Source organism: Talpa occidentalis, unplaced genomic scaffold (genome assembly GCF_014898055.3).
Source record: "Talpa occidentalis isolate TD23 unplaced genomic scaffold, MPIMG_talOcc4v2.1 talOcc4.7, whole genome shotgun sequence".
NCBI classification, from domain to species: domain Eukaryota; kingdom Metazoa; phylum Chordata; class Mammalia; order Eulipotyphla; family Talpidae; genus Talpa; species Talpa occidentalis.
Genome location: NW_023605083.1, coordinates 33,355,677 through 33,377,085, shown reverse-complemented (window position 1 = coordinate 33,377,085; position 21,409 = coordinate 33,355,677). Strand labels below are relative to the sequence as shown.

General features: G+C 35.8%; 1 protein-coding gene across 4 annotated transcripts in view; it reads right to left on the bottom strand.

Annotated features, from left to right (window-relative positions):
• Positions 1-8,620: 8,620 nt before the first annotated feature.
• The window catches only part of IFT74 (intraflagellar transport 74), a 66,770-nt gene continuing 53,981 nt past the window's right edge, over positions 8,621-21,409 (bottom strand). For all 4 annotated transcript variants that reach the window (XM_037491812.2, XM_037491813.2, XM_037491811.2 and 1 more), the window contains 4 exons: positions 14,475-14,638; positions 13,811-13,936; positions 9,753-9,813; positions 8,621-8,800 (listed from right to left, as the gene is read on the bottom strand). In XM_037491812.2, the coding sequence (XP_037347709.1) occupies positions 8,682-8,800; positions 9,753-9,813; positions 13,811-13,936; positions 14,475-14,638 (470 nt within the window). In that variant the 3' untranslated portion in view covers positions 8,621-8,681. The remainder of the gene's footprint in view (positions 8,801-9,752; positions 9,814-13,810; positions 13,937-14,474; positions 14,639-21,409) is intronic.

Genomic DNA, 21,409 nt, shown 5'->3' with positions numbered 1-21,409 from the left:
TTCTCATCACTGAGCTACCACTAATATACTTTCTGTCTCTGAATTCGTCTGACCTGGGCATTCCTATGAAGAGAATCATACAGTATGGAGCCTCCTTTATTGACTGGTTTCTTTTATCATGCTTTCACGATTTACTCATGTTATAGCATATATTAGTATTTCACTCATTTTTATGGCCGAATAATGTTCCTTTGTGTACATATATTTATAAAATACCGTGTTTTATTTATCCATTCATCAGCTGATGGATATTTGGGTTGTTTCCACTTTTAGACCATTGTGAATATTGCTGTTATGAACATTTGTGGTACAAGCTTTTGTGTGAATGTTTTCAACTTTTTCATGTACATACCTATATGAATGGAATTATATCTTAACTCAATTTTTACCTTTTTAAAGAACTTTGAAGCTGCTTTCCAAAGTGGTTCCCCTGCCTTTTTAGTTTATGTCACCCAAACAAATTCGATTCAATAAACATTCACTGTGAGATCGGAGGAGAAGACACATCACTGACCTTAGGGAGCTCACAGACTGGTGGAAGACCTCATACTTTAATGGAAATGAGTGGAGTTCTTTTAACCACTTGACACCTGCCTCAATGAGGGAGAAAGAAAATGTTTGTAGTACTTGATGGAAATAAAATGCTCAAATGACCCTGGTACTTTACCGTTTAGTAAATGGCATCCAGGGCATATTTATTAATGATTTTTGTGGGTTTTTTATTGTTACCACTGAGGCTTTCATAGCTTTAGAAAAGACTTAAACTGAACTCATGTTAACTGTTGTTAGACATTATAACCACTTATGCTTTTGAAATCTCTGGAAAATAAGTAGTCATGATCCATTTTTTCATTATATAGTTATACAAATCACAAAATCACTATCATAGAATGAAGTTAGCCTCATGCATAGGGATCTCTGGAATCATTCCAATAGCCAAAAGAAAAGAATTTACTTAATTTGGCAAGCTAAAATCCACTAATCTCTTGTAGAAGCAGAACAATGAGATGTCTAGGGGAAAATAATGAAGAGTGGACAAAAAGTTAAGAGAATTAAGAGAATTAATTTCTTTGCATATCATAAATGCAAAAGAAAAAGTTATCTCAAAGAGGAAGTAGTTAACAATGTTAAGCCTTACAAAGAAATTATATTGAAATAAAAGTTTAAAGTTTAATAATTTTAACATTTAAGATATCTCTGGTCATGTTCACAAAAGCAATTTCGGGGGAGAAGAGGGAGCAGTGTTTGGAAAGAAAATTGGGATGTGAAATAGACTAATCTTTTAAAATGAAAGTAATGGAAGAACTTTTAATCTGAAAGTAATGGAAGAAAGATTAATGCGTTTCTATATAAAGAGGAAAAAAATCAATGAAAAAAAGCTAAAACCATAGGAGAAACTGTCGGACAGTTAGAGGGTGTGGAAGATTCATGTCCAATATGGAATATATATAAGGACCAGTGGTAGAACTAGCCTTGGACAGAAGGGATTTCTTTTAGAGGGACACAGACACTATGCTTCTAAGACATACGCAACTGAGAAAGGAAGATTTGGGTACTGATCATAGATGTTGTGTGCAGGTAATGGTGATGAGAACAAGTTAAGGAAACAAGTTAAGGAACAAGTGAAGGAAACAAGTTAAGGAACAAGTTAAGGAAATACGGTAACTACAACTTTTTTTTTTTAAAGATTTATTTATTTATGCATACAAGAGCTGGGGTACAGTCAGAGGTGCGGGAGGGTGAGAATTCACCAGAGCCAGAGCGGGGAACAGAACACGCAGATGGACCAAAATACACTGCTGAGGGGAGCAGCGGGCGGCAGGGGAGGTCTGCGCGCCATGTGGGACCCTCGAACTGGCACTGCAGAGGCACTGCAGAGGCAGCTTCGCAGCCCAGCGCTCAACGGCTAGGCCACCAGGGGAGGCCCGGTAACTACAACTTTATATAGCACTGTATACATTAAAGCAATTTTGCACACATTGGATACATTCTTAATAGCTTGGGAAACAGGGTTTATAAAACAGAAATAATCTCTCAGGGAGAATAAGTCAGGACCCTGAAGACCTTCAAGTAGTAAGCCAGCTTCAGAGCTGGTTCTTCAAACTCAAAGCACTATTCCTTTCAGTTAAGTAACATTCCTCAATAATTATGTATAAGTCAAGAAGGTGGTGGTGAAGAAAAGAATGATGGGAAGTGTGTGGCTAGTTTAAGTAATATAAAAAGGCACATCCCTCCCAGCAAGTGAAGAAATCTTTGCAGAGATTAAAGAAATGTGTATTGTATCTGTGTGACTGATGCTTTTATCACAATGGTCCAATAGGGACAAAACCAGATTATTAGGAGACAGAACAAAGGGTCTGACCACATGGAAGTTTTCTTCCTGGGTGCAATGTGTTAAAAGTTAATTTTCCTATCCAGTCTTCATCTGGAAGTCTTCATTTTGTTTACATTACAATTTGTTTATTTTACAATTTCTTAAGCTACAACCATACAATGTCAAAACATTGACTTGGAATTTCAGATAATCTGATATACTTGAAAAAATCATTTTCAGGGCCTCCCTGGTGGCACAAAGGGTTGAGATGCGGCCTATGGGGCTGTCCGCAGACACTGCAGCACGAGTTCGATCCCCTGGGCCAGCCAGAGAGCAATGGACATGGCGTGGCAGACCTCTCCTGGCTCGCCCGCTGCTCCCCTCAGCAGTGTGTTTCAGTCAGTCTGCCTGTTCTGTTCCCCACTCTGTCTCTGGTGGGTCCTCTCCCCCACACTTCTGGCCTGTGCCCTGGCTCTTGTATGCATAAATAGATAAATCTTTAAAAAAATCATTTTCATTATTTCACATGCTAATTCTTACTGAGAACATAATTAAGAAAAATACCTACTCCTGTCATGCATGTTGAGGTTATTGTTGAGGGAGGGAGATAGCAGTGTATAGTGAGGTGATGAGGTATTGTAGGAATCAAAAATCTGATAAGTCAGATTATGATTTGAATATAGCCCAATTTGTATTATGAAGCCAATCGATGCTGAATGAAGATACTGACTACAGAAACTTTGGATGGATGATTACTTTGGGGGAGGGACCATTTTTTGGTTTAGGTGGGAATACCTTAGAGATAAAACAGTGGTGAGTAATTTTGAAAAAAAAAAAAAAGGCTTATTTCTTATTACCTGAAATTCCTTTTAATTAGCTGTCTCCTAGGTCTCTTAGGAATACCTCTTATGATCTAAACTGCTATCTCAAGTATGCCCTAGGAAAAGGAAACAAAGCAACTGGATTTTTATAGTTTATTCAGACTTTTCTCTACTTTTCTCTGACTTTGACATTTCTAGTGAGATACAGAGAACAGCTTCAAGGGTACAGACCCAAGGAGGAGAGGGCTATTTGGTAGTAATTGTCCATTTAGCCTTCTGAAAACCACTATAACCAAGGCACAGGGTTTACATGAAATTGTAAAGGGCAGAACTCCAATACACTGCAGGGACTCAGGCTTCATTCATCCATCTACTGATCTACTGTGGCATTTTTGTTATTTCCTCCCAAGGGATGCCTGCTTTTCTCTGTGGGTTACATGGGAAGTTACAGAAGCTGGAAAAGCAATTTTCTTTTCCTTTCCTTCTTAGCCATTTCCCCTAATCCTGAGACACAAGGTCCATGCTTTTTCCTTAGCAGGGGGGATGGGATTGGACCGGTCAACCTCTAAGGCATCCCTCCCTACTCCAGTAAACTAAGGCAAAGTTTATTTTAACAAAAGATAATTAAAGACTAAGCAAGGCTTTTAAAAATGAACTATAGTTTACTTTGATAAAGAAATATTCACATTGTGCTTTTGAACTGTATCAAATATTTTCACCTTCATGTCAATCTGGACTTCCTCTAATAAGAAGTTTATCTTTGCAAATGATAACAGAAAATGAGATAGTATTTTAGCTTGGTTTGTAGTAGGTCTTTCTTGAACATATGCCAAAGTTATTTCAACTAATTAAGTATGCCTTTCATCCATGGCATTACCAGGTTGTTAGTGAACATACTGTTTCGTGGTTTTGAAATAAAAATGAAGTTAAATTCAAAAATCTCATTTTAGTTTTTATACTTGTTTTGTGAATGGCTTATCTAATATGTCTAAGCCTCTTTCAGATAGATGACCAATCCACTTCTTCGACTCAGCTTCTTCCGAACTCTCTTATATATTATACTCTCCCAAGGGTGTATTTTCTCTCCTGTGAAACAATTTCTCCTTATATGCAATCACTTTGATTTGTAGGAGAAGAGAAAAAATGAGCAAGTACAACAGCCCTCATAATCCAGTGGGTTATTCCTATACAGGTATTCCCCTTAAGGTTATGCAGTCAGGGTTTCTGAGCAGCAATTCATTATGATATATTATGAGAAAAGACATGAAAGCAGCAAAGAACAATCTAAAATCTTCTAAAAGTTAGCAGTAAGTGTTAAGCTTTTATTACAAAGATATAATAAATATTTAAAAATAGAATTTGTAAAATCATATTTTCTTTTTAAGTATGAAAATATAACTGCAAATTCTTATTTAAAATGTAGTTTCTAACTATAATAAAAAAAAAGACAAACATAAATGACATAGTGAATTGTTAACCTGGTTAGCACTAGTGTTAATGAGTATGCAAGGAAACAAGCAAATTTCCATTGTTGTGTCTGAGAGTCATTTGTGTCCAAAGTCTTAGATTCTGCATTCCTTCCAGCACAATCCTATGAGTTAAGCACTACCATCTCGTTTTATAGGTGAAGAAACTGATATTCAGAGAGACTAAGTAGCTTCCTTAAATCATATAACAAGTTAATAGTGGCGCTGCAATTCAAACCTGGTTACCTAACCCAAACCTTAAACTTAACCCTTATACTATAAACCTCATTCAATAACAAGGGGTTTGGCTTTAAAAACTATTATTATAATAAAATAAAATATAGCAATGAAACATGTTATTCTCTAAAAATACCTAATTATATGGATAAATATTGGAGATGTATTAACAGCAAAAATAGGTTTAAGAAACAGATAATCTTAATAAATTATGTGACAGATATATAGATGCACATCTACAGACACTGGCGATATCACAAGTAATTTATTCATTTTGCCTCCCTAAATTTTCTACCTTTATATTAAAAATTATCTTTTTAAATATGTCCAATCTCAGTTTTCAAACTGTGAGTCTGCAATTTTAAGATATAACCTATATTTATTTAAGGAGGCACATGGTAAAATGAAGGATGGAGTATTAATTTTAAAACAATAATCATTCTCTAATAGTTTCTCTTGATTTCATCTTACTTTTGAGTCTAAACATTCTAATTTACTAAGGTTGTGGAGGCTGGAATCATCACAGAGCTGCAGAGAGACTGGGCAGGGGGACAGTAAGAACTGCTGCGGCTCCTGGTAACTTTCATCTCTAGTGAATGACACTACTCCATGACTCACCCTCTAACCCTGCCCTGAATTTTGTACCCTAATCTGAGTCCAGAATATGGTCCAAATGAGGGACACCCCAGTTAATGAAAAAGTATCAAGAACTTATGCTTATTAATAAAGTATAATGATGGGGGGAAAAAAGCCTTGCTAACTTTCCTGTGTTGATCTTCATTAGTAAACTACTCAGCATGTTTGTTCAGTCTGTGCTTCTTTCCATATAACTTACAAGGTGTTATTTTAACATGAATGGAACTCACTGAGCAATGTGACTGAGGAAGAGCCGGTTCATGTAGATAGTAGCTTCCAGTCCTATCCTAGCAGAGAGAATACTCTTGCTTTATTCGCTGAAAAGCTTCGAGAGGAAGGAAGAGACATTAGGGAAAATTTCCCTCAGATAACATGTTTTAAAGAGATCCTGCTTGATTATGTTCCCTAAGTATATATGAGAAATTTAGAACAAAAGTTGGAACTGCTTTTTCAAAGAAATTTTGAATTTTTTTCTTGCCAATCTTCCCATTGTTATAGTACCAACACATTGTTGGCAAGGCCAACATTCTTATTTTCTTAATGGGTGAAAAGTGATTCGGTTCCAATTATAACAAAGACTACAGAATTATTTTACTACTATATCTCCTTTCTACAACATAAAGCACTCACTGTATACAGGACCTTATTTTAATTTTTATTGCATTTCTAAGTAGCAAAAAGTTAGAAAAAGATTAAAACATCTATAATCCCACCATTTAAGGAAAAAACCCAGTATTACTGTATTCTTTTTTTTTAAATCTTTTTCTTTTTTAAAAAATTTTATTTTTATATTCCCCATACAATTGCAACCCCCTTATTTTGACCCCAATCCCTCCCCTCCCTGCACCCCACCCCCCATAGAGTGTCTCTGGTTCATAGTTGTTTGTTGATTTTGATTTTCACTTTCTTACAGTTATTCTTTTTCCTGGTCCCTTATTTAAGTTTTCTAGATTACTGCTATGAGTGAGACCATCCAGTATTTTTCTTTTTCTTTCTGGCTTATTTCGCTGAGCATGATCCCTTCCAGCGCCATCCATGTTGCTGCAAATTGCACGTGTTTATCTTTTTTGAATGCTGAGTAATATTCCATGGTGTATATGTACCACATCTTCTTAATCCAGTCATCTATTTTTGGGCATTTGGGCTGTTTCCAAAGCTTAGCTATTGTAAATAGTGCTGCTATAAACATAGGGGTGCAGGTGCACTTTGGATTTGATGTTTCTGTGTCCTTTGGGTAAATACCTAGGAGTGGAATTGCTGGTTCATATGGAAGCTCTATGTTTAGTAGGTCCAGAAATCTCCACACAGCTCTCCATAGTGGTTGGACCAGTTTGCACTCCCACCAACAGTGCAGGAGAGTTCCTTTTTCTCCACACCCTCGCCAACATTTGTTGTTGTTAGTTTTTTTAATATGTACCATTCTCACTGGTGTAAGATGGTATCTCATGGTAGTTTTGATTTGCATTTCCCTGATGACAAGTGATGTTGAACATTTTTTCATATGTCTGTTGGCCATTTGCATTTCCTCTTCAGAGAAGTTTCTTTTTAGCTCTTCTGCCCATTTTTTGACTGGATTAATTTTGTTTTTGTTGAGTCTCTATTACTGTATTCTTGAACTTAATGTATACTAAGGGTTCTGAGAAATCCAGAAGAAAACAATTTACCTTTCTTTCAAATGATATTTCCCAATCTTCTCTGATGACAAATCCTTTGGTGATATAACACATGTAAATTGACTAAGGAACTCAGGATCTAGGGAATACATTTTAGGAATGCACCTTAAAGAATGTATCACTGTCCAGGATCTTCAGACACATTAGTAATCCAGAGTTAACTAAACTGTACAATGCTTATCCCTCTACTTACAATCACACACACTAAAGTTGAATAATTTACAACGATAAACATACACTTCAAGAAAATACACACAGCTCATTTTAGGGTGTGTAAATTATATTGGAAGTTTTTTCCCCCAAAGAAACAAATATATTTGTGTTTCAGGAACATTGAGATATAGGGTAACTTGGTCAATATGTGATCAGAGAAAAGGAAGATAGTTTTAAGGGCTATTTTTTGCTGAATGACTTGCTTCTGCCCCACCAGAAAGGGTACATCTTTAGTTACTACAAGATTTTCCAGATTTATATTACACAATTCTACCTCTTCATTTGGAAACATTTGTTTCCAAGTGTTCTTGCTAATGCTTATAAATTAATTTGCTTCCATCCTCTTACAATACAAAAAAGCAAATGCATACAGCAGGGCAGAATGACCAGGAGCAGTCACAGTTCAAAATGGCCCATCGTAAGAACAGCACTTTTAAACAACATGTTTTTTCCTGGCATATACATGAAAGAAAATAAGAATGCAAAGGTTAAAAGTTTTTTAATTCCAGGGGCCATCCTAGTGGCGCAGGGGTTAAGCATCAGCACTATGCAGCTATCCCCAGCCACTGCAGCACGAGTTCGATCCCTGGCCAGGGAGGTGACCCACATGGCACAGCAGACTTCTGCCTCGCCCGCTTCTCCCCTCAGCAGTGTATTTCAGTCAATGCACCTGTTCTGTTCCCCACTCTGTCTCTGGTGAATCCTCTCACCCTCCACACCTCTGGCCTGTACCCTAGTTCTTGTATGCGTATATGAATAAACCTTTAAAAAAAGTTTTTTAATTCCACATCTTTATTAGTAACTGATACATGACTCATATTTACTGTAACTTTATGTGCCTTACAATGTATCAAATATGCCCTATTTGAGAAGTAAAGCTCAAAGCAAAACATTTTCCTTCTATTTTTACTTTTTCTAGAAGCAAAAATTGATAAGGTTGACTGAAGTGCTAAATCAGAATCACTCTCCTGCGTGCAGTTCTCCTTGAGTTGACATGTGAAAAGATGACTTCATTTGTTAAGTTAGATGGATTATGCAGACTACAGGATTCTCAATGGTCACTTTTAGTTTTTCTCTGGATTCTTTGAGGCATTTTTATTACCAACACAAATACAAATATCACAAAAGAAGAAACTTTTGCACGTGCGAACTTCTTTGACTACTGACTGCTATGCTATATCACTCTTCAAAGAGTTCACAAAAATGACACCATAATAAATTTTACATAAAATTCTTGAAGGGTGAATTTTCTTTTTTCTCTCAACTTGAATAAAACTTAGCAAAAAGATGATACTTTTATAGACTCCCACTTGGTTCAGACTCAGTTTCTGCTTGTGCTATGTAGAGCATCCACGATAGTTTTATTGTACTCTGCAATCTGCTTGGTCACATTCTTCATAATTGGTCGGTAATCACTCTCTTGACTCTTGGTTGCTATGACTAATAATATGAATTAAGGGGAAACACTTAATAAAAATAGTAGTTTAAATGTGGCTCAGAAAAAAACCAAATTATATTGCTACTTTTTTTTTAACTGAAAATTGAAGATTGCATAGAAAAAGCACAACTGGAATATTTTAAGTAAGAGGATTTTAACAAATTACATATCAATTATAACCTAAAAGGTCAAACAAAACTTGTTTTTAAAATAGTTGTCCTGGGGCCTCCCTGGTGGTGCAGGGGTTAAAATCTCAGTGCTATCAAGCTCTTGACCTAGAATAGGTCAAAGAGAGCTACAAAACACTTTTGGTGAAATATTCCTTGCAACTCCATGATACCTGTTCTCAGCATCTGCTTTCTTCTATGATCACACAAGAAGGAAAACAAAGGAATATAAATGCCATCTTGTCAGAAATCAGATGAAATTGAATTCGCTGCAACACAGATGAAGGTCAAATTTCTCATGACCTTAGTTTATCTGCATGTGCCATCTAGATATCCAAGGTCATGCATTATAAACAACAACAAACAACTATATATATACTTACATGTATACATATGGTTACATGTAATTCCCCCAACAACTCTATGGAAGAAAACATTAACTGTTTTTGAGATGATAAAACTGAGGCTTAAATAAATTACATATATTGTACAAAGTCCACAACCTATATGTAATAGAGTCAACATTTAAAATTAGAAAGATCTCCCGATTGCAAAACCTGTACACTTACTATGCCACACTACAATTTCATGGATTCTGCTTTCTATTAGTTACTTGGGTACACACACATGTACACACAGTGCACATGTTTGGCTCAGTGTTTTGCAGATATTAGGTATTTGGGAGTGTGCATTGAATTAAATTTTATTTTAATCATTAAATTTTGAAAAAAATTCCTAGAAAAAAAAATCACTTGGTCAAGTTCACTTGCAGCTTTTTAAAGGATACATTCTTTCATCACAAAATTATTTTGCTCATGGTGTTGCCACTTCCTCTCCAAATTTGTAAGCTAAAAACACAAAAGAAAAATGTCAACCAGTGCCCATATTAAAAACAATTATGCACCCTTTTAAGAGGATAAGGGAAAAAAACACTCAATTTTAAATCTTATCAACTCCTTGCATTTTACTGATACAAAGCCATGTAGACAAAAAAAAAATTAGGAAAGATTAAACAATAGTAAATACATTAATAAATACAATGCTGACTTCAACAATAGGTTTTATTTTATATGTCTACTTTATCTGGAAAATATTTTAAATGTTATGCCCACGAACATGCCAACTGAAAGAGAATATATGATTTTTCCCTTTCCTAAAAAAATTTAGAAAAGAAGCTTGGGACATGATGGGAATCTCTCCTTGAAATCTGGGTATGTAACACCACAAATATAATATATAGACTAACACTGTCAAAGGTTCAGCTATAGAGGAGAAACTTCCTTATTTCCAGGGCTAAATTTCCTGTCTAATTCCACAAGCTGTGATAAGAACAGAGCTGCAGTGTGAAGATTATAAGCAGGCTGGTAAAAAGCTGGCACTGTTACAATAATTTCTGCATCAACAGGAAGCTAATGTGGATATTATATTGATGGTTGCTTCCTCAGAAGACAATTTTACTGTTATAGAATTAAACTGTTTTTCTGATTTAATTAACCTTGTAACTCTGGGTTACGGTCTTTCTTTTTTAAGATGCACATAGTTTTTTCCCTAAACATAGGACTGTCTGATGAACGAAACATTAAAGTAATGTTTTGCTGTACATTTCTTAAAAATAACAATTGTTTTTACAATCTAACAATTGAATCAGCATTAACACTTCTTTTTACTTTCACGTTAAACTTCTTTTCAGGGCATAGGTTCAGTCTTAATGTTGCATCTATCCCATTGTTTCCTTCAAAGAGATAAATCTAGATATTAAGATGAATTGTAATGAATTAATTATGTGAACTGTATGTGCTATGAGTTAACACTACTAAATCAGATCTAGCTCTCCCAGATAGGACCTTGAAGTAATGATGAACTCAAGGAAACAGTCAGCATTTTTTGACAATAAATCTCTAATAACCTTTTACAAAGTCAAGTACCAAACTTTTCCCCCTTTGTTTCATACAAAGAAGCAGCCTTCTTATAATGCAATAGACCTCTCAAGTGCTACATGAATAATGCTATAAAGGCAACACCAGATCAGATGGTCAAATTCTCTCCATAATATGTCTATATTAGTGACTTGCTGAGGATATCATGAAGCGTAATTTCATTTTTGAAAACCTGTTTCTTCCTACAGATTACTTAAAAAGTGAGTTCTTTATATATTTTGGATATTAACCCCTTATCAGATATATGATTTATAAATATTGTCTCCCATTCTGTAGGTTGTCTTTCCATATTATTGATTGCTTCTTCTACAGAAGTCTTTTATTTTAACCTAGGTCTGCTTATCTCCCTTTGCCCTTTGTTGTTTATGCTTTTTGTGCCATATCCAAAAATTGCTGCCAAGCCCAAAGTCAAGAAGCTTTATCCTTATATTTTCTTCTAGGAATTTTACAGTTTGTTCCAATGTCAATATGTTTAAATGATTTCAGATAATTAACAGCTATTCATTTAGAAAAATCTGTCATGGAAAATGATTTACAGATATCAAAAACCAGTTTTCAAGAAAAAGGATGAAAAACAGAAAAATCAGGATTTGATTTATCATTTGGAAAAAATAAAAGGCAACAAATACTACAGAGAAAAACAGTACATTGTGGCTTATGCTACAAATTCAGCATATATTTATATATATGGTTCAGAAAATGATTAGCACTTCCTATGGCAATAAATTAAGAAAACCACCAGCCGACTCTAAGAAACTGTTAAATGTTTTCTTTAGGGGCCTTCCTGGTGGCACAAGGGGTTAAGGACGCAGCACTGTGAAGCTATCCACAGCCATTGCAGCACTAGTTCGATCCCTGGCCAGGGAGGTGAGCCACATGGCGCAGAAGACCTCTCCTGTCTCACCTGCAGCTTCACTCAGCAGAGTATTTCAGTCAATCTGCCTGTTCTATTCCCTACTCTGTCTCTGGTACATCCTTTCACCACCCCACCCACACCTCTGGCCTGTACCCCAGTACTTACATGCATAAATAAATAAATCTTTTAAAAAATGTTTTCTTCGAGTTTTCTATTCGGTAGGAGAGTCAGTATTACATTAAAAAATCAGTTTTTCCCTAAGAATCATTTAAGAAGTATCTTCATAAACTTTTTCTTAGGTTTCTTCTCCAGCACCTATTTCATCTCTAAACATCTAAAGATAATTTTGCCACTTATTTAGATTTGTATGTTATGAAGTAGCAACAGAATGACTGATAATTTTGAATTATGTAAATTAGTGATTTCTTTTTTTTTTTCTTTTTTAAAGATTTATTTATTTATTTATACAAGCACTGGATACAGTCAGAAGCGCGGGAGGGTGAGAGAATTCACCAGAGCCAGAGCAGGGAGCAGAACAGGCAGAGTGACGAAGTACACTGCTAAGGGGAGCAGCGGGCAGCAGGAGAGGTCTGCGTGCCATGTGGGACCCCTTCCCGGCGGCCAGGGATTGAACCAGCGCTGCAGAGGCTGCGGGCAGCTTTGCAACCCGGCGCTCAACCGCTGCGCCACCAGGGAGGCCCTAAATTAGTGATTTCTAAGCTATTAGTAGTTGTGGCAAACTGGTAAGACTCTACCACTTTTAAGAAAAAGATAACCAATCTTTATCTTGTACATCTTTATTTTGTACATGACACATATGTTGCTTCATTTAATCCTCCAACAAATATTTATTGAACACCTATTGACAATTACTAGCTCACAATTACTAGCTAGGGAAAAAGTGAACAAGAAATAGACTTCATCTCTACTGTCTGGGACAGAACTGTCAATCTAGAACACCTCAGACATTATCAGTAGGATCAGTGAGATGCTTGGCTTTGCACCCTGTGTAAATAATCAGAGAAATGAATTAAGAAATTCAGACAGGGCCTCCCCGGTAGCATGGCGGGTTGAGCACAGAGCTATGAAGCTGTCTGCAGCCTCTACAGTGCCGGTTCGATGCCCGGCCAATGAGGGAGATTCCCACATGGCGTGCAGACCTCTCCTGTCTCCCCCGCTGTTCCCCTCAGCAGTATACTTCGGTCTTTCTGCCTGTTCTGCTCCAATCCCTGCTCCGACTCTGATGAATTCTCTCACCCTCCAGCGGCTCTGGCCTATACCCCAGTGCTTGTATAACTAAATAAATCTTTAAAAAAAAAAATTCAGACAGAACTATTCTTTATAGCATTACTTGAACAATTTTAAAACTAGAAATACCTAAATGTCTAACAATAGGGAAATAGTTCAGTAAATTATGCTATATCCATGTAGTCAAATATTATTAGAATTAATTAAAAATATTTGACATTTTATCAAATATTTGTCAATATTTATTGATAAGTATGATTTATAGTCAATAATGAAAAACAAGCTTCTAACATAATATGCCATTTCTATAAATATATAATAATAAATGTGTACTTATGTATTTGTATAAAGTATATATAGATATATATATAAAAAATATGTAGATGGACTGGAAGAACCCTCACCAAAATGGTAAGAATAATCTCTTCTGGGTGGGATATTGGTCATTAGTGTTTATTCTCTTTCTTTCTGGCTTTCCTGGTTTAGCAAACTCTATATTAAAAATGCTTTACTTTGGAAAAAAGTTAAGGTTATCATCATGATGGCTGTGCCCAGAACAGTGCCCAGTACAGTGTAGGCAACAGGCTTGTAAGAGGTAATAAACAGGAGTAAAATTCATTCTTGGTGAAGAGTGTACAGAATGTGGCTATCTTCACAGCCAGAGAATCTGGAAGGTAAATAAATAAAGCAGGTTAAAAAAAAAAAAAGGAAAGGATTGTTTTGGGGTAAAAATAATAGATTAAGAATACAGAATAGAAAGACTAAAAATAGGAATGAATTTCAGAGTCTTTTTTTTTTTTTTACCTGAGAATGTGTCTCATTTTCTTGCAATTGTGTTTTTAGTGTCTCATAGTCTACGTTTAGCTTCTCCATTATTTTCTTAAAAGCATTTCTGTGGGTTGATAATACTGCTCTCTCCTGATGTAATTTCTAGATAGATCCAAACAAAAGTAAATAACAGGGCATAGCAAATATCTGGTAAGCCAAATAAATTATAATTGATGTAAATAATTTCAGAGATATTTTGATCAAATTCTACCAAGGTTATATATACTCTAATATCTGTGAAGCAATCCTTTGGACTATAATAAGCTGTTAGTTTTAGCTGCATTAAAAACACTATTAATGCTGCCATATCTGTTATTATCCCACCAGATTTATTTTAAATTAATGACAATGAAAAACCTCTCACAAGTCATAAATAGGTCCTAATCAAATCTGCACTTAGGAAATGTCATATTTGTTGCAATGCGCTATTCCTTGTTTTTCAATGTTTGCCTTTTGAAATTCAAGCCTAAATTCCTACTAAATTGTAGGAATGTTACTAAAATGTAAACATCTTAACTTTTTTCTTAACTTAAATATCAAATAACCAAATAAAAATAATAAACTCAATAAACTATATATTAAATTTGATCAAGAAAAAGCAAATTCAATTGTAATTTTTTAAGATATTGTTAGTACTTACTTTTTTCTTTTCTTCACCTGATAATTTTAAACCTGGCAAATCACTGTATGTCTCCAAATCAGTCGTCATTTGCTTAATTTTGCTTTTTAAAGACTGTTGTTCCTCAGTCATTTTACTTTCCAAAAGCTCCATTTTCTGTAGATCCAATTGCAGACGTTGACTATCTAAACACAGGAATAGCCAAGGCATTAGTCAAAACTTCATTCCTTTCACATAGGGAAATGCAAAATAGTCATTAAAAGTCATGTCTTAAAAGTCTTTTGTAGAGTATCTGCAAAAGAAATATATGTTCCTTGTAACCAGTGAAAGACTACAAAGATATATTAAAAAAAAAATACTCATTCCCCCAGGGAATCAATATATAACTGATGTATATTAGCCACACCTGTCTCCATGCTCATGCAATATATAAGTACATACATAATTTTTTCTTAATTACATAACATCTGATACTGTTATTATTAAACACCTATTATTTGTATATATGTATGGTACATATACAGTTATATGGGGGGAAGCAAGTTAATGACATGTATTATATATTTGTATTTGACAAAATTATATTTATATTTATATATATTTACAAATACAGTCAGTTCTCATAATTTTTATAAAGTTACTGTGAACACTAAGTTAGCAAATACTGAACTATTGCTCCTAGGGGAATCTCAAGGGTTGGGGATCCTGTGAACCTCTGGTAAGAATATTTTCATCTACTAACACACAGTCCTGCTTATGTGTTTCTATTTAAAGACACTTTATTAAAAAAAATAAATAAAGACACTTTATTTAATAGGTACTGCTGATTTGTTAACACTGAACTAATGGCCAACAGCAATGTAAGTTATGCCTGATTGAAACTCATCTAGCAAATTTTTACTCCCTAAGGCACATCACAGCCTTCTTGAGATTAGGGCTTCAGCACACTCTTTGGGGACCATATTAAAATACCAAAATCATCAACATAAAATGCAAAAATTCAGAAAAAAATGGCACCAAAGTAAGCATTTACAATGAATTACGTAACTGCTATAAAAAGAGTAATGCAGGATGCCACAGAAGATGTAGTATTAGTCAAGAGAACTCTATATAAAAACATGTATTCTGAGGCTTAGAATTAGGAATTAGCCAAACAAAGGAGAAAGTAAAAGTGTTTTAGGAAAACAGCAACATGTGTAAAGTCTAGAGGTGAGAAAGCCTGGCATCTTTGAGCAAATAATAGACACTTATATGACTACAACCCAAAGTTCAAGAGATAAAATATTGGAAGGATTTCAATTCAGGAAGACTCTTCTAAGTCAAGATATGGAGTTCGGATTTTATTCTAGGGGCTACAGCAAGTTACCAGTGAATTTTATTTATTTATTTGTTTGTAAATTTATTTTTAAAGAGATTTATTTATTTATGCATACAAGAACTGGGGTACAGGCCAGAGATGTAGGGGTTGAGAGGATTCACCAGAGACAGAGAGGGGAACCGAACAGGCAGACTGACTGAAATACACTGTGGAGGGGAGCAGCAGGTGAGTCAGGAGAGGTCTGTTGCACCATGTGGGTAGTTCCCTGGCCTGGGATCGAACTTGTGCTGCAGTGGCTGTGAATAGCTTCATAGGTTGCATCTTAACCCCTTGCACCACCAGTGAGGCCCAGGCAATCTCTTTTCTGGAGGGACTAGAAAGATACTAGGGATTTGGTAGTGCAACTGGGTACAGTGACTGAGTGAAAAGGAGTTAATGCAGAATCCCATTTCCATCTTGAGTAAATGAGAAAATAGTAGAATACTCAGAGACAAACTTTTGTTTGTGGGAGGGAATGAGATAATGGGCTGAAGTTAGTTTAGAGTATATTGAGTTTGAGACACCTCAGACTAATCCAGATAAATTTAATAAAGATGTTCAAATATAGATACATGGCTGTGAAGTACAGAGAGAAAATGTGAGGTCTGAAGTTACAGCATACTCATGGCAAGTGAAACTATAGGATGATTGAAATGGATTTGTGACAGAACTCAAGTTTTAAAAATAAAAATGACATTAAGTATCCTATAAAGGATGTATCCAAAAGAGACCAGGAAATAAGGGAAAAGTCAGTCCTTTATTTCAAGAATAAAGGAATGGTTTATACTGCAAAATACACTTGGGGAGTAATAAAAAAAAAAAAGACAGCAAAATATTGGATTTACTGACCAGGAGGCTCTGAATGTATCTGTTAAGAGTACATTTTTTTTCTGTGAATGTAGAATGCATGATTTAAAAGCATGTTTTTAAGAATTTGGCTATGAAAGCTTTGAAAGGGAGGAATGATAGCTGGCAGCGAAAACTCAGTAAAAGTGTTTTTTGTTTTCAAAATGGGATAAAATATAGAAAAAAAGACTAGAATGATAAATACCAAATTTTAATAGTAGTAAGCTCTTGTTAGTAGGATTTTCTTATTTACACATTTTTTAAAATATCCCCCAAATCCTCTACAACAACTCAGATTACATTTATAATTAGAAAACAATTTTTAGGGCCTCCCTGGTGGCGCAAGAGGTTAATAAGACACAACCTATGAAGCTATCCTCAGTCACTGCAGCAAGAGTTCAATCCCTGGCCAGGGAGCTACCCACATGGTGCAGCAGACCTCTCCTGACTTGCCCTCTGCTCCCTTCAGCAGTGTATTTCAGACAGTCTGCCTGTTCTGCTCCCCGCTCTGTCTCTGGTGAATCCTCTCACCACCCCCACCTCTGGCCTGTACCCCAGTTCTTGTACACATAAATAAATCTTAAAAAAAAACTTTAAAAAAAACCCAATTTTTAAAAATTCCTTTCACACACACCTCCCCACAATACTACCTATCTTTTCTATTTTAGAGACTTTGTGATTCTGATTTTGAAATGTGTCTTTTTTTAAGGGAGAGAAAGATAAAAGAGGGAACCAATCTTATTGAGTATGTATAATTTATGTTATTTGATTTACTTTTCATAACCACCCTAGGAGGTAAATGCTGTATGAGGAAACTAAACATTAGAAAGGAAATTTACCCAAGGTTATATACTGTGAGAGGATTTCCAAGGCTCCTGGTTTGGTGGTGCAGCGTCGCAGCCCCCCTTTAGCAACCGGGTGCAGCAGAGTATGCCTGGCTCAACTGTACCCACTGTGCCCGCTGCCACACAAGATGTGAGGTAGCTGATTCCAGCACAGGTAGGGTTTCACACAACAGTGGGGTTTGGATTTTGAGACCCCAGTCAGTTTTGACAAAAATGAGGTTTGAAAGCCACACCTGTTGCTATCAACAAGAAGAACTAAGGAACCCTGAAAGCCATAATGGCTGGGGCAGCAGACAGATCTGGGGACTCTCTCCTGGGAAGCCCAGGTGCTCCTGTGTTCAGATCTCCAACTCATTTAACACTCTTGTCTTGAACAACCTTCACTTTTGATCTCCAACTCTTTGCTTCAGATTGTCAACTGTCACTGCTCCTGCCTCTAGCATGACTGGCACCACCTCCTGATGGCCACTCCTGTCTCAGGCACCCTTGGCGCAGTCTTTAAGAGCTGATTGCTTCTGTCTGATCCTCTGGCATCACCTACTGATCCTTGCCATAGGCTTGTTCCGTCTTTAAGAGGCGTCTGCAGCTGCCTGATCCATGTTGCTGGCCTGTGCCCATGCCACCAAAGAGCTGTCTCCTGTTGCTGATGCCTCCAGTGCTGCCTGGCCTGGTCCAGCCTCCAGGATTGCTGGTGCTGGCTGCTGTGATTACTTCCAGCTGCCACCATGAGTTGGGTCCTGGCCCACAGCTTCTCGGTATGCCACTAGCTCCAGGTTCTCAATAGAGTGACAACGCCGTCATTCATAGGTAGGTTTTGGTTTAGGCTACTTGACACAGGACACTACCTGGAGTAGGATGGATGGCCATTTGTGATCTTAGAAACTCTTTCCTTTTTTTAATCTCCCCCTTGTAAATTAACACTGTTGTTATTCTCTGTGTTTGAGTCAAACTGTAATATTCCCCAGGTTTACATGGTTTCAAAACGAGTCAGGCTTTGGTGCTAAGTGGCATTAACATCAGCATTATAAAAAATTCATTTTTAAGATAGCAAATATTACTTTATGTCCAAAATAATGCCTCTATAAGCAACAGTGGGCTGGGGGAAAAGGAACAGTAACAATTGCCCGATTTTGCTACTTCAGGTTCTTTTCCCAGGAATCATCCATGGGTTTGCTTTCCTTAAAGTAAAATTTTGTAAGTAAAATGCAGTTAGAGAAAACTAAAACAGGCAGTAAAGTGGAAATGAAATACATATCCTACATATCCAGATGAAGGAATCTGAACTCAAATTGCCTTGGCCAATTTCTCCTCTGTGGCCCAAGGGTTGGGCATGGCAATAATCTCACACATTCTATAGCGACTTATATGTGGATAAGAGACATAGAGAACAAAAGATTTCCATTTCACAACATTGTTGCCTTCACTTTCCCTCCGTTTTAAGGCAGAGAAACAAGCATTTCTGTAATCAAAAGCCAAACATGAACATTTTCCTTTTATAACTTAAGGGATTCAGGTGTAAATGGGTTTTTTTAAATATTAAAATAACATTTTGTGTGAAATACAAAATTCAAATTAATTTTTATGACGAAAGTTCACCTTATAGTGGGATTGTGTTCCCTATATATATATATATTATTTTATTCTGGTTCCTTTCATTATTTTCTCTCCATTATTGTATTTTGGCATTTTGACTATGATGTGCTGAGGTGTGGGATTTTTATATTAACCCTGTTGGGATTCAGTGGACTTCTTGGATCTGTAAAACTAAGTTTTTAATCAAAATTTGGAATTTCTAGTCATTATTCCTTAAACTATCACTCCCACCCCCCCTCATTCTTTGTTCCTTTCTCTTTCTAACATGAACATTAGACTGCATGAAATTATCTATTGGGTGATTCAGGCTCTGTTCTTTTTTAGTTATTGTATATTTTTCTATGACCTGAGCATAAGAATAAGTTATTTTATTTTTCCATTCTTTTGAAAAATTGAGGTAACACAGGTTTAGAACATTGTGTTCTACAGATATAAGATCTCTCCCTAGGTGCTGTTACCGTATCAAACCAACCACCAAAGCACCTAATGTCCACTCCCATGGTCCACTGTGCTCTCTCCCCACTCTGCTCTCATTTCTCATCTCGCAGCCTCAGTCCCATAGTCAGATTTCTAGGGTTTATCAATTTGGCTTTATCCGACCCTTTGTTTTTTCTTTTCCATATGTTACACACGTGACACCACCCAGTATTTTTTCTTCTGATTTATTTTGCTTAACATAATCCCCTCCAGCTCTATCCATGTTGTCACTCCCTTATGCCAAGAATTTATCTTTAAAACCTGAGTAATATTCCAAAGTGTATATAGACCACAGCTTCCTGATCCACTCATTTGTTTCTGTGTATTTTTATTTCTTATTCTGATTGGATAATTTCTATTGCTCAATCTTTAGGTTCACTGTTTTTTTTCTCCCCTTTTTTCTGTTTCAACCTACTAATAAGGTCACTCAGTGAATCTTTCTTTTTTTTGTTTTAAGGATTTATTTATTTATGCATACAAGAGCTAGGGTACAGGCTAGGGGTGTGGGGGTGAGAGGATTCAACAGAGACGGAGTGGGGAGCAGAACAGGCAGATCTACTGAAATACACTGCTGAGGGGAGCAGAGGGTAGGACAGGAGAGGTCTGCTGTACCATGTGGGTTCGCTCCCTAGCTGGGGAATAGAACTCAGGCCACAGCAGTGATAGAACTAAGATTTTAACCCCTTTGCCACCAGGGAGGCTCAAATTTTTCATTTTCGTGACACTTTTCAACACTAAAAATTATACTTGGTTCTTTTTTGTAATTTCCATTTCTCTATGGGATTTTATATATGTTTATATATGACTTTTTTTTCCTTTAAGCCTTGAAATGTTTGTAAACATTTAAGTCCATTTAATTTCAACATCTGGATATTCTCAGGTTGACTATAGCGAATGCTTTTCCCCTTGAGTCACTTTTTCCTATTCATATCTTATAAATTATTATAGTATAATGGATTTTTAATGATATTTTATAGAGATTTTAGATTCTGCTGTGTTCCTTTGAAGAGTGTTGCTATATGTTACTAATGAGCGATAAACTTTGCTGAACTAAAGCTATAAACTTTTCTCCTCTAGAGTGGCAACTGACATAAACTCTATACACAGTTCTTTTAACTTCTAACTGCTGTTTTTTTCTGGGTCCCCTGAACTCTACCTAATTTATATACAGTTCAGCAGTCAAATTAGGATTTGAGTAGAATTTATACATAGATATTGGCACTCTGTCTCCCTCACACCTGGATGTCTCCCTAATACGTACACATGCAATGAGTAAATAAGTTGGTTTCTTCATATATCATTTAGCAAAATTAACTGGGAATTAAGTTTTATTATCTGTACAAATTATCTAATAGAAAATTACATACAAAGATACTATTAAACTTTCTCTTCTACCTATAAAGATTTCTGGACAGGTTACACCTGGATGGTGACATCATAATAAAAATTTCATGTTCAAGAAATGAATAGATCTCTACTCATAAATAAAACAATTATATGGAGTATAAAATATTAAATAGTAAAAACAACAGTGCTTCAAAATTGATTGATTTAAAAGTTTATCAATCAGAATTTTTAGATGTTGGTATATAAACTAGTATTCCTTGAATATTCCCTTTGTATCCCTTTAAAAGTCATAAGACTCACTCATATTGGCATATTATTTTAAAACATACTTAAATGTTATTGAGGCAATTTTGTTTTGTTAGATCCGTATCTCCAGTAGAATTGAAAACAGTTAAGAATCAAAGTGCTAAACAAGTCACTGAGATTTTATGTGTTCCAACTGTCTAAGAGGGAAATGTATATTTTGACTGGTAAAAACAGTTACATAAGTC